The sequence below is a fragment of the Archocentrus centrarchus genome, chromosome 15 (assembly GCF_007364275.1).
Source record: "Archocentrus centrarchus isolate MPI-CPG fArcCen1 chromosome 15, fArcCen1, whole genome shotgun sequence".
NCBI classification, from domain to species: Eukaryota; Metazoa; Chordata; class Actinopteri; order Cichliformes; family Cichlidae; genus Archocentrus; species Archocentrus centrarchus.
In genome coordinates, this window is record NC_044360.1 from 18518869 (window position 1) to 18544821 (window position 25953).

A 25953-nucleotide genomic window follows, 5' to 3' on the forward strand; every position below is an offset into this window, starting at 1 on the left:
ACTGTTTGTTCCTGGACCTAATGTGTGTGTCGTTTCTTTATAAATCTGCACAGTTTGCTAAATTGTTGCATTAAAAAAACTGCTTAAAATCAATAGCTTCTTGCCTTATTTTGATTAACTGACTAAAGAGGTTTTTTTTTCCTTTTTCTTTCTCAGTGCATCTCAGTTATAAGGAAATCTTGTGTTTTGTTTTTTGTTTTTTTGGCTTTGTTTTGTTTAACCTGTGTGTACACTAAATTCCACCACTGATTTGTGTGTGCTCTTACAGTTGCAGACATAGTCATTCTTTGGGGTTTTTTGTTGTTGGTTTTTTTTTTTTTTTTTGATGGTTGTGTGTAAAAACCTCATGACCCAGATTTCACCACAATATAAGGCCGCGCTCAAGAAGAACATACGCTGTGAAATGAGAGATTCTCTTATTGAACTGAAGAGTGTATAGTGTGCACTGCCATTCATTATTTATAGCACAGCACATTAGCAAAAACTTACTGCAGTATGTCCCTTAACTTAACATCAAGTACTTTGCTGATAAGTGTTGCAACTGAAGGGAAAAATGAGTTGTATTTGCTTTTACTCTTACAGTTAGTTCCCAGTTTATTCAGAGGTAATGCTTACTAATTGAATCAGTTAAATCAAACACATCTACAGTACATCAAATCTAAATCAATATTCCTTTTTTCAGTTTTTTATTTAAAAGTTTTTTTTTAAGAGAGGTGTTGATTGAACTCTAGTAATTTTGGGCACAGTAGTTTGTCGAATAGATAGGGACATGGTGTGGTCAAAATATGTCACTGCATGGCTATATTTAGAAAAATCAGCATTTTCAGTGATGGTTTCTATCCTCTCTGATCCCAGGTCTGTGAAGATGGTGGCAGATTTGAAGGTTTGGACATAAAGGGGCTTGCAGCTTTTACTGCTGACACTGTCATCGCCAATGTCCACAAGAAACTGGCAGATAGACCTGCAGGTACTGCTCATTTCAGTAACTGAACACACAGGGACTTTCCTCCACCTACTTCTGCTATTTTTGGGTCCTATCATTTTTTTCAGTGTAAATGTGATTGGTATTATTGACAATCTAAAGCCAGCGCTTACAGTACAATGCAATACAGTCTGTTCTAAAACTGTGGAAACACTGAAAAGGGAGTAAGAGCTTCTCCAGTTTTATTTTTCTCTGTCTCTCCTGTCTTGTTCCATGTTCCTGCTCTTGCTTGTTGTTTGTGAAATTGTGTTTTTCTTTAGATAAGAAAGAGAAAGTTATTTGAGGAAGTAAATACTTCTTGTTTTTGACACAGAATCTGTATTTAATTTATAAAAAGCTGACATGGTCCCTGTAGGAGCTGGTTAGTGATTCACAGCTTTGTATGCCACAAAAGTGTAACCTTTATTCTATATTTAAATATTTAGAAGCTGTTGTGCAGTAAATAAACTCTATTCAATATATATATTATATATTATTATATATGCTATTTACTGAAACACTGAAATTTTTGTCACTGAAGATAGAAAATAATCCATTTTAAAACTTTTTTTTTAAAATGTTGGCTTTATGATTATTAAGTTAGTAAGTGGTATATAGCTACAATATGTGGCAAAATTGCTATCTTAAATTGTTTTTTGACTTGCACTGACCTCTTTAAACTGTGGCGCTAACTCTGATTTTTTTTTTTTGTTTTTTTTTTTTCCCCCCAGAGGCGGCTCGTGAAGAGGTGGTTCAGTTCTTTAAGAGGCCAGATAACGACAAAGATCATGAAACAGAACAAAGTTTAGGATGGCTGCTGTTAAAGTCTCTCTTGCTGCTTACGGCTGACAGCTCAGTGAGTCATTAAAGTACATTTAAAGTAAAGAAAAATTTCAGCTGGATTTTTATTCCTTGTTTCAGTTAATCAGTTGAATTATGAATATTTTTATGTGTTTGTTTGCAGGATGTGTTGTTATGTATAAATCAAAGACTCCCTGCTGCTTTGGTAAAATGTCTGTACCTGCTAGTGTGCCTTCCATCTAAAAAGGAGAACATGAAAATAGAAGAAACCTTTCAGGAGACATTAACACAGGTTAATAACAACTTACTCCTCCCTTTAGGACAATGGGTTATTTTTATTTCTCTGATATTTTTTTGTTTACTTTTGATATTGTTGGCATTGTGCAAGTGCTACAGTATTTCCTTCTTTCCTGAATTTTGGATAAGCTATACTTACTTCCTTCTTCCCCTTTTTAGGTTCTCCTTCAGCTCTGTAGGCTGCCAGTCAATGTGGAAAAACTGGTAGAAACTCAGGAACTGCAGTGTCTTATCATTGGCCTCACATCATTATGGGATCAAACCAGTGCCCCCTGGAGGCATCAGGCCTCCCGCATCCTCAAAGCAGTCTCAGCTGTAGCAACAAGCAACACTGTCCCCAGCTTACAGGGTAAGATAGCATAAAAAATATTGTGGATAATTAACATTTTTGTACAGATTATAGTCATGTAATTGCTTTGCTTCGTAGTTAGGTTATAGACCCGAATAGACCCTTAAGTATTGTGCCAAAACAGGCTGAATAGGAGCAGATTTCATGAAGGAAAGTTATTTGTGCACTAATGAGTTAATTATATCAAGAAGCATGACCAAATGTCTCGGCAGACTGGTACTGAAAGTATGTCACATGATGACTTAACAAGAACAAATTATTCATTCAAATGTTCCAGTATACACGAGTTTACTCAGATTTATTTTGGACAACAAGATGCTGTCCAGATTTTCCTGCATAGTATTTTACTCCATTGACTCTAAACCTCTTTATTATGGAATTTTCTTCCTATAGCACTTTGAAGATGGACTAAGAAAAGCAAAAGGATGTAATTAAATCATACTTTAAGACTCTTATTTTCAGTGATAAAGACATGTGGTTGAAACATTACTTGTTTGAACTGTAAACCTTTGTGTAAACACTATTGCACAGATATAGTTGTCACTTAATTAACCAAGAACACTGTCCATTTCTCATTAGGCAAGAACTGTGTTCGTATCTGCATCCAGAACCTCTTGCACATCGGTGGCGATGTCTCGGGATCACTGCTAGCTGAGGTGGCAGTGGCTGTGTTTAGCTTCATTAGAGACACCTATCACCTCAGTCCAGCCCTCTTCATGGAGTTTGACACAAACAACGGCTACAAGGCCCTTGAGAATATCCTGAAGCGGTGAGATTACAGGGCACGGACAAAAAGGAATGAAACAAAAGCTAGAGTTAATGAAATTCAATTTAAAAACCTATAAAGTGGGCATGCCTGTCTAAAGACATTAAAAGAATTGCGTTCTTGTTTTGCTGGTCTTCTTTTACGGCAAGAGTAAATGCACCTTAGTGGAAATTAAGTGGAATTTAATAGGATATAACCACTTTAAATAGTGAAATGTTTCATATAAATTCAGTTTGATTGGTCTGAGAATTGACAGAGATTTCTTTAATTTTTCTCTGCTCAACATTTATCTTGTCTTTTGTGTCTCCTATCATACAATCATTAGCTGTGAAGAGGGTGTGTCCTTGGAGCAGTTTCAGCCTGTGGAGGAGTTGCTGGCTCTCATTGGGTCTTTCACGCTTCTTGGAAAATCTGAGCTGAAAGTGGCTCTTTGTGTCACCAACCCCCAGCCTCCAGGCTTTAAGTTTGACCCTCCACTCACTAAAGGTAGGCCAAGCCTTCATAATAAACTCTGTATTGTTATTCTCAGGATGCCTGTCCCTAATTATCTCTTAACGGCTCATTGTACCTTGAGGATAAACTCTGAAACATCCCTTCCAAATACATGCTCCAAACCATCTAATTAATATCACTTGCGTGGCTCAGCAAAAGAAACTCAGTACGGGGAATGTCCTCTCATAATGACCACACAGGTCACCCCTTGCTTATACTTCTACTTTCGTATGACCCACCCAAACTACACTACCCACTTCCCATGATTTCCCACACATCCTGACTCCCCATACAGCTACCCCCACTGCAGCGCACAACACCCCTCAGGTTAACAGGAAGCTGAGGTGATTATGTCTGGGATGATGAAGTGGAGGCTCCCACTCTAACTCTGTTAGGATGCCCCACATCCATTCACCACTGGCCTACAGCAACCAGTCATCTATCATTGATGCACACACACCTCTATCAACACTCATAAATAGAGTGTCCATAATAAACACATACATATCATCCAAGCATGCACACAGACACACACTCAACACTCATCTATCACATCAAGGACTAGATCTGTTTCCAGCAGAGGGGCCAGGGACTGTTTTTATGCTGACCTTATTTGGTTTTGATACAATTTTGTCTAATCATGAAAATGAATCCTATTACTAACCAGCCTTTTATTTATTCATGACAAACATAAGTGTATTTTGGCACCCAAATCTAAGGCCTTTTCTTAATACTTTGACAATACCGTAAACAAACTCTATCAAAGTAAATCATGCTACTTTTCTTTGCACCTATGCATGTAACATTATCAAATCTTTGCTTGTATAACTCAATAGGTTTGTGAGATTGAGCATGTACTCTGTTGTTTGTCTTTGTTTTCATATGGCGTTCACTTTTTGACCATGCCAGAGTAAAATCTGATAATTCAAGTTTTAAATTCAAACCATCTTTTAGCTAAATTGACCTCAAGATGATATTGTTTTGTACTGACTGTAGAACTGACTGAGGTAGTACCGACTATAGAATGTAAGAGTGCATTCTCTCCCCATTTATCTAGTGCATATTTTGTTAAATATGATCAGATCTAAAAGCAGAAACTTTATTTGAAAAGTGCTCTAGTCCTTGGACACATTTTATTTTCCCCCTCCCTGTCTCCAGGTTTAGCAGTGAAGAACCTGCGTGCCTTCCACCTGCTGCAGGCCGCCTTGATGCATTCTGAGGATTGCCTGCTGGGTTGCCAGCTTCTTCGAACCCTACAGACAATATGGGAGAGAGACCCAGCCAATTTCTTCCTCTTGGAGTGGACTGTTCAGTCAGTGGCCCAGCTGGCTACTTGTGTGTGGCGTAAACCAGCGCCTGTCCAAAATCTATTCTTTTCTCTTGTAGAGATGGTATGATTTCTTATGTTGACAGAAAACCCCATGTGCAGTCTTTTCCTCAATGCCACATACATACCTGGACTGATTTAAATACTTTTTTTTCTTTTTTTTTTTTTAAAACAGGTGATATTTAAGTTGAACTACATCCCTCATGAGACCTTGCAAGCACTGTTACATGTGCTGAAGCAGACTTGGGCTGGGACTCTGGCTGGTGGGATGGCAGGGATAGAATTTGGAGTGGTGGTTCTTAAGAGTTTTCACAAGTAAGCAGTGCAAGCTATTAAAATATTTCTCAGAATTGTTCAGGATGCTCTTGCTTAATTTTTTTTTTTTTTCTATCCTAAATTTATCTGTTGGATCTAGTAATATAAACAGATATTCACTAAACACGTGTGACAGGATTAAGCTGTCAATTTAAGTTGTTTGGATAAAATCTCTTCTTTGTAGGATGACTGTGCACAATGTAATGGTATCTGAGGTGCTAACTGACTTGGGTCTGCTGGAGCTGCTGCTGGGGGAACTGCGCAGGAGAGCTAAAATCCTGAGGAAGGCTGGAGTCATATCTTGCTCTAAACTGGGTATGAATGATTGTTTCAGTTTCCTCAATTTATGATGTAATCACAATTGTACAACTACTAAGTGTAGACAAAGAGTGCTTATGTGACATAACTCCTACCATTACAGCAAACTTGGGATTGAGCAAAACCCTTGGCCATGAAAGAGTACTTGGCCTTTCAAAGTGTGTCATTGTGAAATAAAATTCATGTGGTGCTTTGTATTTGGGCATGCATCTTCAGTCTAGCCGGTGACCATAACATGAGAAGTGCATCATTCATCCTGATTATGCGCCCTGTAATTTGCAGCTGAAGTTCTTGTGCTCTTTAGATTCTCAGCAGCTGCCATGTGTCGAGGACAGTGAGAAACTACTCACTACCTGCATGCTTCAGGTTGTGTCAGCCCTTACTTTGCGTTCAATCAAAAACACAGGTATATATCCATACATATCCAGTTACTTGTGTACTATCCACAATAATTGTTTATTTCTTGAATTTATCTTGTAGCTATACCCTGTTGTTGTATACTTAATTTTTGCATATGTGTTCCAGTTTCAGTGCGAGACCTTGGCATGATCCCCTACATCAAGATCTTCTTAGATGTGGATCAGTATCGAGGCCCCACTTTGAGCATTTTGGAGCAGCTAGCTGAGATTAACCCTGAGGAATTCATGAGTACAGCCATCGGAGCTCTCTGCTCCTCCACGCAGCAGGAGCTTGGGTTAAAGCAGGACCTTTTGCAGGTACCTTACGTGAACCTTCCATCAGAGACATCACACACACATCCAGTGATCTCAGTTCAACTGTACGTGTAGCCTCTACATCAGATCATAACAAATAGTAATGCACTTAAAACATAATAAGCTTGTGAATTTATTTTCTTAGCATGTGGGACTCTGATTCCATTATAGACAAATGCAGATTGATTTGCTAAAATGCGTTTAGCTGTTAACTCTGGACCGATTTGATTAGGCCAGCAGCCTTGTGCTGTGGCACTCTGAAGATTACCACCTCTATCAGATCAGTGAATGGGACAGATCTGATTAAGCTTAACCAAGTTACACACCTACTGTATGTGTCCATTTTTATAGATGGCAGCAAGAAGAGCACTTACTTGCTGATATTATGTGTACTCTGTGTGAGTGTGTGCACTTGTGCTTGTTTGTGCACACATGCAGGATTTTCTCAGGGTGTGTGTGTGTGTGCGTGTGTGTGTGTGTGTGTTCTTTGTGCTAACATGGTTATAGCAGGTGGCAATCAGATTGGGTGCGACCTGGGCTGGCAAGTGTTGAGAGCCATTGTGATTACTCCAGTTTCAGTTAATCACATTTTCCCCTGCGTTCTGTCTCACACATTACCTACCTGATGGATTAGCTCTCTAAATTTGATAAAGCTAATGTGATTTTGTTCACCTCCAAAAACTAGTTACCAGAAATGATTTATGATTTATCTATATGTTTCATCTATTTTTCATGACACTGTTTTAATTGAATGGGGAGATCTTTTAAAAGCCAAGATTTAGGCTTTGTGTCTATTAAAATGCTTTAACTCTCAGGTATATTAATCAGAATTAGCTGCTTAAGTGTGTTTGAGTCCACATATGGACAGTCCAAATAATGTCAGTCCTGTCTTCTGTATTTCAGTCGGTGTTGAAGGTCCTGGAAAGTCCCAACAGCTGGGAAGCTTTTAGGAAGGCAGGAGGCTTCACTGGACTCTTGTCTCTGGTGACAGACATGGAAGGAGCCCTGTCTGACCCTCCACAGGGAGAAGTGTGGAAGACACTGGGGCATCAACTGCTGCTTGAACTCCTTCTCCTCACACTGCACATCTTGTCCATGGCTGTGCATCTTCACACTGTAAATGCACACCATTTTGAGACTGGTGGCTTTTATGAAAAGCTGGCAGAGGCTCTACTCCAGCTGGGCTGCTTCCACACTGAAGCCTCTGAGAATGAGAAGTGGGTTGAAGAGAAATGCTCCTGTCCCAGGAGTGCAGAGGACAAGCAAGCTCCTGGAAAGAGCTTCTACCAGTTTGTTGAGTTAGCAGAATCCCCTGTAGCTCCTGCTTCTCCCTCCAACACACCACAGCCCAATCTGCCCCTCACTCTTCGGACATGTATAAAGCTGCTCTCCTTTCTTGACCAGTTTGCTACAGGGACATACTCTCCTCAGGAGTTCAGTTTGAGACCAGAGCCTGAGGATGGGTGGGAGGAAGATAAAAGGAAATTAAATGGAACAGCAGGATATGAAGGAGTGTTTTCAGAATCAGGTCCACAGTCCATGGAGGACAAACAGGGAAGTTCCAGAAACACAGTGTCCAGGAGTCCTACAATTTGCACAGAGTCTCAAGACAGGTGGATATTTTTATTTGGAGGATTTCTATTATATTAATTAATGCATTCACATCTAAATTGTACAGATAAATGTGCTAAAGATCGTCTGTGGTGTCAAGTACTGACTTCTTTTTTAAAATCAATTAATTTATTTACATGCGATTTACAGTAGGTTCAGCTGTGATCCAGTTATTCTTCATCCAGGAGCAATCAGAGTTATCATGACTCTCCTTCCATCAGTTTTTACTCCTGAGGATCCACAGGTACCACTCTAGACTGAACATTTTACAATCCCTGTGCCATACTTGTTTTGTTTTTGTTTTTTTATTCCCAAAGAGGCCTCAGCATGAGAATCTTATTTTCCTCTTTCACAGCTCTCAATGGAAGTCCAGTTCTCACTGGCATACCACATCCAGGCCATGGTCAAATCTGAGCGAAACCGTCAGATTATGTGCGAGGGTGGGCTGGTCTCCATCCTCCTGGCCCACTGTCAGAGCATCTTGCTTTCTTCAAACCACCCATTACATCTACCTGTTACACGCATCTTGGAGAAGCTCTCTTCCCAGTCCATCACTCTTTCAGACTTCAGGTCAGATATGCTCATTAACTGAAGTTTATATTCATGCATTTCTTAATTGCACTGAACTTACAATGTTTTCTATTTAACCTTTTCATCCTTAGAAAATTCCTGTGTTTAGGGAACCCTCTCATGTGCTTGGGAGACAAAACAGCAATGCAAGTGCAGCCAGAATGTAACCCACCAACCAACTCACCCATTACAAATGGTACACATGTTTTATTATCATTTGGCTTTCTGTTTTCTTGTTGTCTGTTTTTAAATCAGTACATATTTGATTTAATCCTCTTCAAGTTATTTATTTTTTAATATTCATGATGCAATTTGTACATTAGATTATGCTTGTCTTGCCTAAACCAGGTCAGAATACAGGGGTAAAGACACTGAAGCGCAGCTTCAGTTTGTTGCAGTCTACAAACTCCTTTGGTTCAGCAATCCCCGTCCACCAGATCCTCAGTCTCGTGTCTATGACTTCACCACGGACCTTTAAACCACACAGGATCTCTTGTTCACCTGCCTTTGTAGAGTTTGACATGTGTGAGAGTGGATATGGGTGAGTTCTTGTTTCACTGAGGAGTAAATTAAAAAAAACAAAACAAAAAAAACCAGCCACTTACTAAATACTTGTCATGTAACATTGTGCTTTGCAGCTGTTTGTTCCTACCCTCTCTGGCCACAGTGAAAGGTGTGACTGCTGATTCAGTCTCGACAGGTGGCATTGGAGGAGGTAAATCCATACATTTTATTTTTACAGATTTGTGAATAAAACTGAGTAAATGTTTAATCAGTTCCCTCTCATATTTTAGACTGCAGAGGTTTTCCACCTACAGCTGGTCTCTCATTTACCTGCTGGTTCCAGATCAACAGGTTCAGTTCAGCCTGTGATTCCCACCCAATCCGCCTACTGTCTGTGGTTCGCCACATGTCGCGGACTGAGCAACACTACATCTGTTTGTCCATCTCCTTCTCAGCCTGTGATGGCTGTCTGGTCATCTCTACTGAGGAGGAAGCATTAACATATCTAGGTGAGAGTTTGTACATTGTTGTCTCTGGAGCTTGAGCTTGAACTGGACTTCTTTTTGTTTCTTGAAACAAAAAGAAGTCCAGTTGCCTTTTTTCAAGCTCCAGAGACTACTATGACCTGGATGACTGAGAATCTACACAGACATTTTGTACACTGTTCTTTGCTATACCTTAGCAGATTTTTTTTAAATTTTTTTTATGTTTTTTTTTTTTTAAGCTTTTATACTTAAAAGATATCTCATAAACATTTTTGCAGTGAGGTGGCACAATAGTTGCATCATGTGTTTATACTACAGAGACTGGCCTTCCCTGTGTCTCCAACAGATATGATGGAGCCAGAAGTTGAAGTTAGCAGTCCCACTTCTTTGCCTACATCACTGAGGTTCCGTTGCGCCAACATCCTGGTCCCCGGTCAGTGGCACCATCTGGCTGTGGTCATAGCCAAAGACGTGAAGAAGAGCTGTCTGACCTCAGTCTACTTAAATGGCAAAGCAGTGGGGACAGGAAAGGTATGGCAAGAGGAAACAGATTTAGGAGCTGCACTGATTCTAGCTCTTATCGTAGCATTCATGTATCCATGTATATGTCCACTTTCTGTCAGATGAAGTATATTCAGCCATTCCCTGGTCAATATGTCTCCATGGACCCCTCAGCTGTGATTGATGTGTATGGACTGATAGGGACACCAGCTTTCTGGAAGGAGTACGCTGCTCTAGTGTGGCGAGTGGGTCCTTCTTACCTTTTTGAAGAGGCTTTGAGCCCTGAGGCTGTGGGTGTTATACACGCACAAGGAACCGCATACCTTGGCAACTTCCTAGCTCTGCAAAACATAGGTGAGTCACAACAACTTTGTAACAATTTCACATGTCTGCTCTTTGTTTTCTTTTAATGAGTCATCCTGAAAAGGCTCTTTTGAATGTAGTCTGATTCTATATTTTGTTGGGAGTTTTGTTTATCGTGTGATCCTACAATTGGATAAAAGTTATCTTTAGATCAAACATAGTTTTGATAATGTTATACTCATTGTAATTTAAAGTAATACATCAGTTGCATGTAATTTCAGAAGTTATTTTTCTTAATGTACAGTATTTTGACGTTTATTGTGACACATTACATGGATCAAGTGTGTATTGTTTAGCTTTACTCACTGGACTTAATCTGCTTTGCCTGCCTGTGTCTCATCTCTGTGCTTGTGTTCTGGCCATGGTCCAGATCATGAGTCTCTCCCCCTCAGACTTGTTCCTGAGGAGAGGATCTCATTTGGCATTAACCCAGCAGTTTCTACATTAACAACTGTTGTGCAGATCAGAGAGGATTACAATGAGGTGGATTGCAGACTGATTGCTAAAGAGGTAAGGGTGAGGTGAGCCTTTGTTGAAACTAAGTGTTGGTTGTGGTTTTAATAGATTGTGGTAATCCTTGTGTCTAATTACAGATGGGGATAACATCTCGCGATCAGTCCACTCCTGTGTTCCTTGCTCGAAACATCAGCCAACACCTGAGTGGTACAGCTCGCACCATAGGAGCAGCCCTAGTTGGACATTTTGGTAAATCAAATGTTGTTTTGTGTGTGCGCTGTAGTTTCCTCTTGCAGGCACGCTTTTTAAAAAAAATAAAAATTAAAAATTTTTGACCTCTTCCTTCTACTATAGGTGTGCGTACATTCGCCCCTAGTGCTGCGTCTAATGGGTTTCTGTATGTTGGTGGGCCTGCCGTTGTTCTCAGTCTGGTTGCAATGGCACCAGATGATGGCTCTTTGTATGCAGCAGTTAAAGTTCTTCATTCTGTTCTGGAGACCAGTTCGGCCATGCAGCAGGAAATGACCCGCTTAAATGGATACAAGGTCTGCCAGATCTTTGTGTGCTGGTGCAGCACAAATGATTTCTAAATGGAAATAAATATCTACTGTTTACAGTTGTGATCTGTTCTTATGTGCCTATATAATTGACTGCCCTTTTAGCTGTTAGCTTTCCTGCTGAAGATGAAGAGCAAACTGGTCAGCCACCGAACCTTTCAGCTGATTCTGTATCTCACAAGTTCATTAGAGCAGAACTATGAATCTAGTTACCTGCAGAACACACCTGCTTTCCAGGCCTTGCTGTGTGACCTGGATGTAAGTATCTACATTTTAGCTGACTATTTATTTGGAAGGTTAATTGGAAGTTAAATGTTATAATTTTGTTCCCCTCGCTGTTTTCAGGTGTGGCAGAATACTGCAGACGATCTGCACCTTTCAGTTCTGAACTACTTTGCTGAAATCCTGAAGTCCTCAAGGTAATTTCCACAGTTATCAGCGTGTGACCCAACCACACAGTGTATATATGTATTAGCTCTAATCTAATTTATTATTAACTCACATGATAGACAAGTTATACGACACACTAGAGGCTCTTGTTGGTGACAGACTTTATCGGCTGTTCTGTCAACATTTGTAACTGCTTGCCATCAATATCGTGGAACTGTCAGCAGAAGGTCGAGCAAATGTTTAACAGAATCGGTGACAGAGAAAACTGAATGTTTGAATGGATTGTATTATTAGATTTTCTGTCTATGGGAACAAATTGGGATTGAGATTGATGCTATATCCCTTTTCCTGACTATATCTTCAACAGTGACAGCAAGAATGCAGAAGTCTTCCACAGTGTGGACATGTTGCCAAAGCTGCTCTTTGAGTTGTCTGACCCTGCTGTGACCATTCAGAAGGTTGAGGTTATTTCTGATGTCATTACATCTCTCCTTAAGGCTCACTTAACCGCCACTGACATAAGCAGGTAGAGTCAGGGAATGCACTGTTAACAACAAATGTCCTTTCAAAAATTTCACAAATTGATGTCAGGTTGATAAAGTTTGTAAGAGCTCATACCTTCTCTGAATTCCTTTTTATTTGATTAGACTTGGCCTCTTCCTAGTCTACACCCTTCCTCCTTCTAGTAATGTAGCTGAAAGCGGTGAGATATCTGACGATCCTTCAAACGATATGTCAGGTACAGTATAAAACACAGAACCACATCTCATATAGGCTCATGTTTAACACAAGTTATTTGCAGTGACCCAGACCTGTCTCCCCTGTGCTGTAGCACCAAGTGCCGGTCCAGCCAGCCTCATCTGGATCCGCAACCAGATGCTGCTTGTGCTTTGTGAAATCCTTGAGTCAAACAGCCTTTTAAGCAAAGAGTGAGTCTGTTACTTTTTAGCTAAACAAAATCGGAGCATAAACACACTTTCTCAGTTTTCATGTGCTATAATGTTTAACCTTGAATTTGTCATTGTTTTCCCCCGCTAGTCAACAGAAGGTTGTATTTGATGCCTTGGGCAGTGATTGGTTCCTGTTCTTCCTTCAGCCCCACCTTCACCCTTCCACATTTAAACTGGGTCTTGTCCTCCTCACACACTTTCTGTCAAGTCCAAGCCAGCAGAGCAGTTTCAGAGAGGGAGTAGTTCCAGGAACACTCATTGGAGGCATGGAAGAGCCCTTTGCTGTGATGGGTACATAAAGTTGATTTTAATAAAGTTGATTTTATTTTAAGCAAGGAAATACAGAAAAAAGCAATACATTTCTCCTCTTGTACTGGAATCAAATTTTACTGTAAAGTCTTTTTAGTACACATTTCAGATTAAAAAGGATGAAGTGAAGTTTAATTGTATTTAAGTACTGTACTCATACAACAATACTAAACAGCAGTTTTTATTATGGAGAATGTTACTTATTAATTTCACACGTTACTACTTCATCCCAAACCAACTAATATCAGTAATCTTTTATTTTTTTTTGGTCATGCTTCCAGACAATCTTATAGCCCATTCTTGGTCTCATGAGTGCCTTAGCATCCCGTGTCGTGGCTTTGACGTTCTGCGGGGGTTGCTGATCAGACAGTCTCATCTACCTCACGTGTATGAAGCTCTGGCTGCTCTGCTCCAGGGGAAGAAGGCCAGTCACACTTCAAAGGGAAAAGTGGGTCTTTTTTTTTTATGTAGTTTTCTACCATATTCATCATCTTTGTCATAATGCTCTTTTTTTTATAATATACTGTAGATGGATTTGGATGATATTCTGCAGTCACTTATTGACAACCAAGTGGACACTCCTGCCCAGCCCCTCTGTGTTGAAGCTGCTTCAATAATGATGGAATTAATCAAAGTCATTGTCACTCAGGTAGACAAAACAAAAGGGAACAAAAAACAAACAAAACAACAATAAACAGCTCTTCAGTTTTTCACCAGAAGTAGCTCATGTTTAATAAATTTTCTTTTGTTTTAACAGCCTATTTCATCTAAGGACATGCCAGGCACTGATGGATCATGGGAGTTGCAGCTTCCAGCAAGTGTGATGCAGTTTCTTTGCCTCCTTCATAGCCTCCGGCCAAGAGACCCACTGTGGGTGTCATCCACATTCCTGCACACGCTCGCTGGTGTTGTGTTCCCTCTGGATATTTCAAAGGTTTGTGTGTTGTTCTAGTTTTGCAAAACTCTTATCAGTTCTCATCTCTCTGGTCTCATTTTCTTGTTTTCTGATACCTTTCAGGGTGTCAGTGAGCGCAGAATAAAGGGTACAGGTGAGGATGCAGTCAAGAATAATCCATCCAGGAAGCCGGTGCTTGACTTCATCAGTATTCTTCTGATGGACAGTCTAATCAACGTGTCTGCCAACAGCAACACGCATCCTTTTGTTCTACTACTGGAGGTGAATTTGCTTGTATCAGAGTTGAATATAAAAATACAGACATGCACGCATCACAAACAAAATGCATTTTCATCAAAAAAGGCCTCTTCATTTCACTATAATACTGTAAAACTCTCATTTCTCCAGAAGGTGCCACTCTATACTCAGTTACTCAAACAAGTCAAGGTATTCTCAATTAAATTATTCACCACTAGGAGGGCAAGAACACAAAGAGGGCAAGCACTGCAGATTTCTACACAGATTTTCAGCTTGACAAGCTTAACCTGCAGTTAGACTGCCATCAACATCTGCACTTGAACAATAATCAAGCAAAAGGAAAAAAAGAGAGCTTTCACATATCAAAATGTCAATCCATATGTTGTCTTACTGGTTTCAATAGTTTCTGACAATAAATTGGTTAAATGTTGCAGTTTTCCCCTGATGGCGCATCACTGGAACAGAGGCAAAGTTTTCAGACCGAGTTGCTGGGGCTAGTCATGAACATCATCCACATGCTCAGCGATGAGGAAGACAACAACACTCATCTCTGTTCGCAAGGTAGAATTACAGTGGATGCTTTCTGCAAATGCTCAAACTCTGCACAAAAACAAACATGAACTCACTCCTTTTTAAATCTGTCAGACTGTAGTAATCAGAGGCCTGAAGGACAGATGGCTACACTGATGGAGAATGTGGTGCTTTTCAGTCAGACTCTGCTGCTGAAACTTTATGTTGGAACTTATTTGGGAGACTGTGAGAGTTTGCTCAGCTTCCTCACAGATCAGATTGTGGTGGTGAGACAAATGCACACGCACACTCTTATATGCAATAGTATGTGAATATTTTCACCAAAAACTGCACATATTAAATCAACAAAACTTCTAAATTGTTAATTTAGAGATTATAATCAGTGGGAGCTTAAATTATGATAGTATAACATCTGCCCACAGTGAACAAATTACTCATATTTAATTTCAGTTTTATAAATGCACTGCTCTATACTTCTAGGCTCTGGAGAAAGGCCAAACTCAGAAAGAGAAGATTGTGTCTGACCTCTACTCATGCACAAATAAAGTCCTGCTTTATTTCTTGTCTCAACCACGACATTCACAAGAACAAAAGGAAGTGGTCATCAGGGCATTGCAGACCTTAATAGAACGCTGGGATGTTATAATGGCAACTTACAATGGAAATGCAAACTTTGTTACTTGCCTTCTCCACTGTCTGTTACTGATACGTTCTGGCAGGTAATAGAGAAGAACAAAACTCCCACACATGTGCACACACAGTGAAACTAGATTCAGTGGTAATTCACATACTCACGCTGTTTGCAGCTATCCTGAAGGTTTTGGGTTTGTGGCACAAAAACGCAGAAGCTCATCCAGTCCGTTGGCTCCCAGAACCAGGCAATTCAGGTCCCTTACCAATGGAGCAGACGTTTCGACAGGTATGCAAATTGTTCTTTACTTTTATCACTTTAATCTGACATTTTGTCAATTTTAAGTCCACTGGGTCAGTGGATGGTTCAGAACAAGTACGTGTGTGTGTGTTTCAGATGAGAGCCAGCTAGTGTCCTTAGTGGAGGCCTGCTGGTCAAAGGTCATATCAGAGCGGCAACACATGCTTGAAGAAACCTATAAGATAGAGATCTCAGCGAGCCACAAAGCACAGACAGAGCCTGTCGGCATGAATGACATCAGTCCTCTCTGGGAGGAGATGGCACGCAAAGCCTGGCTTCTACACACAGGTTAGCTCCTGTTATGGGAGAAGATGACTATCAGTGCCATTATACTGACATTTAAACCCTTTGCTCTCTTTCAGAGTATCAGAACAAGAAGGTGGCCAGCAGCTCTCACAAGAAGTTTGACATCAGCAGTGCTCTTCGCTCAGCTTTGGGAAAATCAGTTAATCAGTCAGTAACTGCAGAGGTAAATTTGCACTTACATTGTCTCGGTGTTTGCTTCTTCTGCACAGAGCAGGACCGAGGTCTGTATCCTTGCAACTGTTGTCCCCTGAGTAGTATGGGGTTGTTGCCTTTCCCAGGTGTCTCTGCATCCTTGAGTGCTGTGCCAAACACTCATCCCAAAGTCACCACTATCCTTGTGCTGTGGGCCATCCAGCCCTGTGGGGGTGTTTGATTATTTCTTTAAATAGATTTGGATTATCACAGCTGATTGCCCCTGAGTGGGCATTGTAATTGATATCTGTTAGGCCAATCCATGGGAACACTCACTACAACACACTGTTTGGAGCTGAAGGTTAAAGACGCGTTTATTGTTGTTTTTTCCCTTGAAAAACACGTGGCCCACATCATTAGTTCCCCCACAACGCTTAAGACGTCGAGCCATCTGGAGCAGGGAGCAGGGACATATTACTCAGGCACACAGGCATGAAATTACCGCGTCTGTGTGTCTGTCTCACACCCTTAAAGTGTGTGTGTTCTTGTGCACGTCTCTTGCCCACAGAAATCGGGTTGGCAATTATAGTGCTACCAATCTGATGAAAACATTATTCATTTGATGTTATTCTTTATCATATCAGTCTTTGACAGGCTATCAGAGAGGGTGATGAATTGTTTTTCCATCTGAGATGCAGAGAAGAAGAGGGAGGAGTTTGTTTTTTTTGTTTTTCTTCCTCTCTGAGGTTATTGCGCCACTTCACTCCAAATAGGTTGCAGCATGCAGTGAGTGCTCAAAAAAAAAAGATTCTCAAATCATCAGCTATGGTCAGCCAGTCAGCTCCTTTTTTTTTTTTTTTTTTCTTTTTCTTCATCCATTCTCATGATGAAACAAGTGAGTCATTAATTAATTTCTGGATCATCAACTTATGACCTTTGTTTGACAAGTCACGAGCTTATGGGGAGTCTCTTTTCAGACGCAGGATCCATAGTTGCATAGAGCACTGAGCATAGTTTCTTGGGCTCAAAAATCTACATTTATTGAACAAAAAAGAGTTTTAAAGCCTACTGTAGGTAATGAATGAGAATATAGAGACTGATAGGCAGACTGTGTCCTCAGTCAAGCTTCAGTGCAATCCTTCCAGAGATTTATTTCATCAGCGAATGCAGTTTCCATAATCATATCTGTGTCCTCATATTAGAAAGATAATTAACAGCACTAATGATCACGTTAAGTTCATTACACATTCACTGCCAGCTCAGAATGAAGTTGACATTATGTTGCCTTATCATCAAAGGTGGCGTATTGTTGGGAAGTCATTAAAATGGAAATGAGTGTGATGTTCTGATGTTAATTGCAGAGGGAAGAGATGAGTTATGTATTTAATGCAGCATTTAAAAAGCCAATGAGGTTCCTATCTGCTAAATAGGGTAATTAATGCTATATATTACTTATGTTTGTCCAAATGAAGGAATGAAATTAGGAGATGATGACGCCGACTTGCTGTTTATCTGTCACAGCACGGCTCTAGCTTGCAAACTTCATTATTACTCTCTTTTCTGTCTGTAATATTTCTATAATCTCTCCTCAGATTACTCCTTTATTTCTTTTTCTGTACAACTTCTCATTTGGCTAGGCAGTCAGTCATTTAGAGAAACAGTTTTCATTCTCTGGTGAGCTTGTCAAAGTTTGTCAACTTTTATGCTTGCCCCCCCCCCCCCCCCCCCCCCCCGAAATTATCTAAAAAAAAGTTTTGCATCTCTTGTTACGCAGAACTAGTTGTTTTCCTTTTATTCTACTTGAAATCAATTATTCCATTTGTGGGTTTATAGTGCACAAAATAGAATTAGTATCTGTAAATAAGACTCGATATAAAGACTTACCGTATTTTCATTCAGTCAATTAAACGGCTTTCCTGGGTCAGCTGTGAGGATGGACACATGTTGTTTCACTAGTCTCTCAGCGAGCACTGCTGTGATGATGGGCTTAATGAAGCAGTTAACAGTCAGAATATGATCCCAGTGTGTCTGCTGAACATGAGCATCCTGCAGTGTCAACATGGCTTTGCTTTATTTTTTTTTTTTCCTCATTTTTCATTTCTTTTCTCTTTTAATCGACACATAAACTCTGACTCGCACAATATTAAAGCGTAGACACACACTTACCTTGCCCTTTATGGTGGTGTGGCTCAGTGATATTAATGTTTATGTTAATTAGATCACACCAACAAATGATTACATTTCCAGACAGGGTTATTGTAAGACTGTAGCCACTAGCTTATTTTGCCCAGTGAATGCAATTTAGAACAGATGTAATTGTATGAATGCATTGTAATTGCATGAGGAAACAACAATACTATTATGTATATACAATTTATGTGAACATGGTGTGTGTGTGTGTGTGTGTGTGTGTGTTTGTACAATATGAGCTAGGGGAAGAGTGATTGTGCTGCCTCTCTTTTCATTTGCACCCATCAGGTTACTCTTGTTTCTTTGCAGGAGTTTTTGTCCAACATGGAGTCACATCGACAGAGAGGCTACAGCATGTTGGAAAAAATGAGGGCAAACCATTTACAGGTTTGACAGACATTTTAACATGAATACACTGCAGTATATTTCATTGCAAATTTTCAAATGGAAGCTTTAATATTGTTTATCTCTGCATTTTCCCCTCTATTCTGCTGTTTCTCAGGTTCGTGCTTCTGAGTGGGAGCGTTTGAATTACGCGTGGCTGAATTTGGAGGCCGAGCTGCTGAGGGAAAGGGCCATTTTCGGGCCTGGCCCAGGGGTGCTGTTGAGCAATGGTTGGGTGCAAGACGCTGCTGAAGGACCCAATCGGACGAGATCATGCATCCGCAGAAAGACTTTGAGACAATCCAGACGGGTATAGAATTTTTGCGTGAAGCATAGTTGATATTCAGCTAGTTCACAGCCTAACCTGTAACACTGTCATGTTTTTACAACAGGTGCTAGGAATGTTGGATATAAGGCCCGGCAGGTCTGAAGTCAGTAAAAATAGAACAGAGACTGACACAGGTAAAGAAGATTGCTGCTTGTTGTTTTTTTTTTGTTGTTTTTTTTAATTTTATTTATTTATGATGCTCAGTGTGAAATTTTTTTTTCCATTGTAACAGAGCCTAAGATCTTGTGTGAAGTTGCCGCTGAGGTTAAAGACGACGAAGAGGATGAAGGACATTTATGTGATCGACTGACTTTCTTCCCAGCACTGAATGAGACACCTGCTGTCGCAGAGGATCCGCCCGACCCTTCAACTCCTGCATCCTGCTCCCTCATGCAAGATTGCCCGGACATACGTGTCGTCCTGCAGGAGCTGCACCCAGGAGAAGAGGTACTGTGGCACAGGAGGGTCTGTTGGTATGCTGGGCTGAAAACATGAGCCTAAAAATGAGCACAACTGCTTCCCACCCTACTAATATTCACAATGATAATTATCTGATGTAGACTAAGGGATTCCAATTGCCCAGCGCTGCTATCAGAATTTCATCTTTCCTCATTAGTATAATGTTTTAATGCTGAGGCCCAGCACAGCTCTTCTCATTCTTACAGTGAGTTAGAAACCAGTGCACATGTTGACAGGGACTCTCATCGCTCCGGCAACCAGCCGCGGCTTTTAATGTTTCTGACAGAAGTATTAATAAAAACAGTAGGAGGTGATGCAAGCTGTCTTACATCCGCTTAGTAAGTGTGTGATGTGTGCAAGTGTGTCCTGTTGTCTTGCAGTGGTTGAGTGCATGAGTCCTGCTGAGCTTCCTGTCAAATGAACACAGTCATTAGCTCTGAAAAATGCACACACATGCACAGACTTAACACACACACACATGCAGTAACACACAAAGGGAGACCCACTCATAATTAGCTTGCCAGCGCCAATAGTGTGATTATGACAATAATGTGTGTGGGGAGAAATCAATGGTCTGACATTAGGCTCTTAGTCAATAAAAGTCCTCCTTTTCTCTCCTTCTTCCCATCATCAGCTAAATCACTCTCAGACTGATAATGCGTATCTGTCCGGCGCACAGTAAGGAGATAAGGAAACAAGTTTATTGTTATGTATTTAATCTTTGATAATAATAAATTCAACTAGTTTTTTTCTGAAATATAGTCATTGTTTAGGACAGTAGGCTGAGCACCAGTTTGTTTTCACTGATGGAAACTGCTGCACAAGCCAACCATGATATAACTCAGTGCAAGATTTCTCTACCATGTCGCTGAGACTCACTCACCTTGACTCTTCTTAAAAGCTTTCACTTAAGTAATATTATTCATCATAGCATATCTGTGTGTGCATTCAGACAAGAGGTTCTGATCACTTATCAGGTTTTCTATTGTGTGTGTGGCAGTGATTAATTCTCCTAATAATGGCCAGGCAGGGCCTTCTCCTCCACCAAGTGTGTGTGACTCTGTGTCTGGGGGTGAGGAGTCTGATTTGATTAGTATAAAATGTTACGAGCCCGCGGGTATGTTAGGGCCCCATATGGTTTTTGGGCGCTATGTCTCAGAGGGCCTGCAGAGGGGCCGGCACATGGAGACAGCCAGGTGCGTGCACTCGTTGTGAAATGAGGGGAGACAATAGAATTATCCACGCATTATCACAATGCAGTTAGCATTAGCTACAACCAGTGCTGAAAGCAGCATGTGGGTTCACTTTGGCACTGGATGGAACACACACTGCTGGAAAAAGGGGGCTGTGCCTTCTACACCCCATCAATCAGCTTAGATAATGAAGTGTTCAACTGTGTCTTTTTAATAATGATTAAAATATGTGATTAAAATGATCAATCAAATAAAGGCTGAAGTGCCTGTATTGCTGCCGTGTCATGTCCTGAGAGAGAAAGGCGCTGATGTGGATTGCGCCTCTCACATAGGGCTTAATACATATGGCCTTCTCTGCTCAACTGAATTCAGTTTAAAAGGGTTGAAAGTCCAAAAGAACTAAATAATTACACAATAACAATGATATGAACATTAATGGAAGAACTTCTTTCTTTCTCGCTGTAGGTAAACTCTAAGATGTGTGTCGTGATGGTGAGTGGCCTCAGAGTCACAGAGGGATTGCTGCTGTTTGGGAAGGACAGCCTGCTCTTGTGTGAGGGATTCACTCTTGGCCCTGCTGGAGATGTTTGCTGCAGGAAGCACCACCCCAGCAGGTATGTTTACAGATCTGCAAACCATGGCTGCTCGCTTATGTCAGTGTTTCATCATCATTTGTGTCTCTTTCTGCCAGTGTGCGAGATTCCTTCATTTCTACTGTGCTAAGTGAAGACCTGCCAGCAGCCAGTTGCAGACGCTGGCTCTACGAGGATATCAAGGAGGCTCGCTTCATGCGTTTCCTTTTAGAGGTCAGACATCTGCACACTCCCACTGATACCAGCCACATTTGATATTAAAGTTCTTCTCTTGCCACACTGCATTTTATCTGCTCTTGTATCTTCATTAGTTGATTCTGCATATGGATAAGAGAATCAGCCAGGATGCATGTTAAACTGTTTTTTTTTTTTAAATAGATGTGATGGGGTAAAAATATGTACTGGAAACAAATATCACTGCATCTGCATTATTAAAAAAGCCACTATCTCCTTCTCTGCAACTGTAAGGACGATGCCATTGAGATCTTCATGAAAAACGGACAGTCAGCCTTCCTTGTATTCCTGAATAAAGACCATGTCTCTGCTTATAAAAGGTAGCATTTTTTAAATATATATATATATGAATAAAAAATAAATAAAGGAATTTTATTTTCAGTATCCTCATACTGATCCTTACCCCTCCTTCTTTCTCCCTACAGGTTGAGTAGAGTAGTGCCAGCATTAAAAGGCAGAGGAGTTGCTGAGGTTATTGCTAATGCCAAGTAAGTGTCATGAGTTTGTTATAATCACCCAAATGCAATATTTCAAGAAATCTGTTTTTATTTCATCAGTAGAAACATTAAGTTTACAACAAATAGTCATGTAACTTACTATAGCTACACAGCTTGATATAATGCAGATATTATTTACTGTGCAACTGCCTTATAAATATATAATTTCCTGCTGTTTTGTATTTTTGAAAAGGTGACTTCAGCAGACTTGTTGGTTATTTGATTTGCATGTATTTAAACGTTTCTCGTATTCTCCACAAATCTTGATTGACTGCAGCCACTGAGTTTGCTGTCGCCAGCCCAGGAAATGTCCTTTTCTTCTCAGATATGTCACCAACATCACCTCTTCCTCCTTTTGCTTCTCTTCTTCCTCCTTTTCCTCCCTTTCCCCCACCTTTCATAAGCTTTTCTCTCTCTGCTTTACACCTCTTAAGGCATGTCCTACACAGGCTGCTCTCATGGACCAGATACACATCCTCCTCATGCTCTGCCTTTTCCTTCCGAATCCTCTCACCTTCATTTGAGCATATGATAGAGGATTTCGTCTCATGTTCAGCTTTGTGAGGTTGTGTAGGCCTTCCACAAATTGCGGTGGCTTTTTAAAGAGGTTATCAAACAGGCCTAACTCTTGAAGATTTTCTAAGGCCACCAAAGTGGGAGGCAGTGCATCAAGTCGATTCATTCCTAAATTCAGACTCTCCAGGTTGGTGAGGAAGCCCAATGAGGAGGGTAAACTTGAAGCGGTTAAGCAGTTGTTGGAAAGATTGAGGTGGGTAAGTCCTGTCAGGTTGCCGATGGACTCGGGCACAGATTCCAGCTTGTTACTGTGTAGATCCAGCCATTTGAGTGATGAGAAATTCCCAAAGTTTTCTGGGAGTTTTTCCATCAGGTTGCGGCTTAAGTCCAATTCATCCACATAGGTTAGCTTGAAGAGGCACTTTGGGAATATGATTATTCCCATGTTGCTAAGAGTGAGTCTGCGTCGTCCATCTGGGGTCATACGTATAGCCTTTTTTGCAGTTTTGAGGGTCACCTTTGTCCCATTGGCTCCCTTTCTCTTGGGCATGGTACTGCAATGCACAATTTCTGAACAGGTCAGTTTAAAATTTCAGCTCAGCCATCCTTTTGAGATTGTTTCACCAAGAGACCAATTTACAATAATTTATCTAATCTACGCCACCACACAGTACTATTGCAAACAAATGCATTGTGTGTTTATGTGTAAAGGTGCGAGTGTGTGTGTGAGGCTGATGTGATTTATTCAAACACATGGGCTTATGTATGGCCTCGGGCAGTGAGGAAAGCATGCTCTCTGAGGAATGAGAGCTTGAGCAGCGTGTGTGTCTCCATGAGTGTGCATGTATCGCAGTGTTGTGACTGCACTAGTGCGTGCTCACCCAGTGTTGCCCATGGGGGTATTTAAGAGCATGACTCTCTAATTAAGGCTAATGCTGGGGAACAATAGGAGAGAGGCGACACTGGGTAATACAGCAAAAACAAATGAGTGCTGATGCTCCCTCACCATTCAGCGGATTGAGTTGCTTGGCTCTTCTCAGGCAAGAAAAGTGTGTGCGTGTATAACACATTCACATCCAAGTGTGATGACAGTCATGGATATAGTGTGTGTGTGTGTGTGTGTGTGTGTGTGTGTGTGTGTGTGTGTGTGTGTGTGTGTGTGTGTACAAAGGATCAAATCAGGACTTTGATAAATGATAGTTGGGGAGTGTTGTGAGTGTAATGAGGGCTTCGCTCTTCTCCCCTCCTTGTCTAAAAGAGCAAGGTGTGTGTCTGTTTGTGTCTGTGTTACACCCCAAGGCCCTCTCTCGCCTCATTCATCATCCTCAGGATGAGAGAGGTTATCCACTGGTGCTTGTTCCCATTATAACTCCTATAGAAAACTATTGCATGAAATTATTGCCTGCAATTAGATAACACGTACTGAGCCAAATGCAATGATTGATTTAGTGTAGTTTTACAAAATATTTGGTCAGTAGTTATTGGTGTTTGAAATGGACACACTTTAAGAAGCTCCTGATCATCTTTGCTATTTGCATCCTTAGTTCATCTTTCACTTGCTATGTGGACTATAGTTTTAAGACTTTTATCTACATTTTTATTTTTTTCTTGTAGGTGCATTATCTCTTTAATTGCATGGCCTAATTAAAAAACAGACAAATACTTAAAAAAAAACTGATTACATGACAGCAACTAGATACAATATTTAAAATATTTGATGTCAAACGATACTGCAAATGACATTTGCACAGCATACTGATGCTAACATGCCTTTCTAAACAATTTTATACATTTTTTTTTTTAAACTGGACTATTTTAAGCATAATTAATATAGAACTTTAACTTTGACTGTGTTATCTATATTAGTGTTTACAGTGCTCTCAAATTTGTAAATGCCATTTATTTTCTCATTTTCAAACATATTTTGATGCTTTCCAATAGTCATTTGTGTCTCATCTGTGTAGCTGCATATGACTTGCTCTATTTTAAGTTCTAAATTTAGTCGGTGGGTTATTTCCTCATACTTCCACTAGTGTCTAATGAGTAGACTAACCCAGTATAATTTGGCCATTATTCAGTGTTTCTTTACGCACAACATGATAGAAAAATGAGCCTTTCATGTGATGGGGCAGACTTTGCCATTATTTACATGTGGTACAAAGCATTCATTTTCAAAATGGATGAAGGCAGGTACTTACCGTATTTTATCGTCTTTTTTCCTTTGGATTGGTTTTAAGCAGGTGATGAGATTTCCTGCTCCTGGGAAAGGGTTGCTCATCTCAAAGCCTCTCACTCCTGTACAAAAAAATAAATAAACCTCCTTTACTTTATTGACATGCAAACCTTCAGAGTACATTTACAATTAATAATACAATTTAATCAGAATGTAGAAGTTGTGATGGTTAAGTAAAAAGGAAAGACCATTCCTGTATATCAGCATTAGCCTTGCCGTCCTTCTCCAAATGAGGATAGTCAAGGTTCTTGTTTTATAACGTTACTTAGCAACTGGGCTGCTTGGTGCCTGGACTTTATTGCCCTGTTACTAGTCCGCAGAGAAAGAGAGGAGATTTCAGGAGCAGTTGATCACTTTCCTTATTTAGATTAAGCACATTTAGGTAGGAGTACAATACTGAATAAAATGTTTAGCCACAGTGTCATTTAGTATCAGTGTTTTCTCAAGCCAGTCACACTTTCTTGTAGTTGGAAATAAGGCTAAACTGGTTTAGTTTCTTAAAGAAAAACTCTTATTATAGTGACATAGGAAATGGGGCATATTCGGCATATCTAGTAAACATCAGTATCAGCCTGGCATGGATTTGACTGCAAATAAACAGTCTCAATATTCAAAGATGGTGGAATGAACAGCTGTTTGTGACTATTTTTTCCTTCTCACAAAGAGTGGAATAAATGCATCAAAAACCAAATAAAGAGGAAAAATACAGCTGGCTAATTGATATTTCCCAATCAGTTTAAAAAAAAAAAAAAAATCACCATGCAATGCCTAACAAAGTGAAAGCAGCTGACACCAAGTTACATATCAACCATTGTTTGTCATTGCTGTGAAACAGGAGTTTCACAAGAGGATGGCATCCCTGTTGTCTCAGTAATCATCAACTTCAGCTGAGAAAAATGGTGCCACGTGTCAAAACATGCCATTCAAATCAACAAATCTTCTCTCAAACATTCTTGTTTGCTGAAGTAGCTCCAGTAAAAGAACTTTTTTTTTTTTTTTTGGATTATTATTATCCTGTTTCTTCCTCTTGTGCTACATCCACCACTCACTATTTATGCTACACACTGTAGCTCACATTAGTCCCTTAACTGCTCCTGCAGCTGTGTACACACACTTTCTGTTTTCTGAGTTTGCTCACTCACCTCAGCTACGCTGCTATTGCTGAACTCTGCTGTGTTACATTTAACTGTGGTTGCTAGGCAACAAAGCAAGCAGGAAAACTTTGTGTTGATAAGTGC

The 25953-nt window shown here is 40.3% G+C and overlaps 2 protein-coding genes across 3 annotated transcripts in view; one reads left to right on the forward strand and one right to left on the reverse strand.

The window, feature by feature from the left end:
* The window catches only part of wdfy4 (WDFY family member 4), a 39053-nt gene that overhangs the window by 3102 nt on the left and 9998 nt on the right, over positions 1–25953 (forward strand). Inside the window, exons 4-50 of one of the 2 annotated variants that reach the window (XM_030748003.1) lie at positions 856–967; positions 1693–1817; positions 1926–2054; positions 2219–2408; positions 2988–3177; positions 3500–3660; positions 4825–5057; positions 5169–5308; positions 5493–5623; positions 5931–6032; positions 6152–6342; positions 7243–7952; positions 8101–8194; positions 8306–8520; positions 8613–8716; positions 8869–9061; positions 9159–9235; positions 9315–9533; positions 9856–10040; positions 10133–10364; positions 10744–10883; positions 10967–11078; positions 11184–11374; positions 11492–11644; positions 11732–11805; positions 12144–12302; positions 12424–12515; positions 12609–12705; positions 12815–13017; positions 13317–13483; positions 13565–13684; positions 13793–13969; positions 14054–14212; positions 14623–14749; positions 14834–14985; positions 15200–15438; positions 15526–15638; positions 15747–15938; positions 16013–16119; positions 18588–18665; positions 18781–18972; positions 19055–19124; positions 19223–19437; positions 21108–21256; positions 21334–21448; positions 21704–21789; positions 21895–21957. In XM_030748003.1, the coding sequence (XP_030603863.1) occupies positions 856–967; positions 1693–1817; positions 1926–2054; positions 2219–2408; positions 2988–3177; positions 3500–3660; positions 4825–5057; positions 5169–5308; positions 5493–5623; positions 5931–6032; positions 6152–6342; positions 7243–7952; positions 8101–8194; positions 8306–8520; positions 8613–8716; positions 8869–9061; positions 9159–9235; positions 9315–9533; positions 9856–10040; positions 10133–10364; positions 10744–10883; positions 10967–11078; positions 11184–11374; positions 11492–11644; positions 11732–11805; positions 12144–12302; positions 12424–12515; positions 12609–12705; positions 12815–13017; positions 13317–13483; positions 13565–13684; positions 13793–13969; positions 14054–14212; positions 14623–14749; positions 14834–14985; positions 15200–15438; positions 15526–15638; positions 15747–15938; positions 16013–16119; positions 18588–18665; positions 18781–18972; positions 19055–19124; positions 19223–19437; positions 21108–21256; positions 21334–21448; positions 21704–21789; positions 21895–21957 (7475 nt within the window). The remainder of the gene's footprint in view (positions 1–855; positions 968–1692; positions 1818–1925; positions 2055–2218; positions 2409–2987; positions 3178–3499; positions 3661–4824; positions 5058–5168; positions 5309–5492; positions 5624–5930; positions 6033–6151; positions 6343–7242; positions 7953–8100; positions 8195–8305; positions 8521–8612; positions 8717–8868; positions 9062–9158; positions 9236–9314; positions 9534–9855; positions 10041–10132; positions 10365–10743; positions 10884–10966; positions 11079–11183; positions 11375–11491; positions 11645–11731; positions 11806–12143; positions 12303–12423; positions 12516–12608; positions 12706–12814; positions 13018–13316; positions 13484–13564; positions 13685–13792; positions 13970–14053; positions 14213–14622; positions 14750–14833; positions 14986–15199; positions 15439–15525; positions 15639–15746; positions 15939–16012; positions 16120–18587; positions 18666–18780; positions 18973–19054; positions 19125–19222; positions 19438–21107; positions 21257–21333; positions 21449–21703; positions 21790–21894; positions 21958–25953) is intronic. The other variant, XM_030748004.1, reaches the window with a different exon arrangement.
* LOC115793162 (leucine-rich repeat-containing protein 18) lies at positions 22035–25889 on the reverse strand. The gene is given in 4 exon segments (XM_075074424.1): positions 22035–22486; positions 22489–23036; positions 24681–24777; positions 25858–25889. Coding segments are annotated over 3 exon segments (933 nt in total). The 5' UTR covers positions 24761–24777; positions 25858–25889; the 3' UTR covers positions 22035–22181.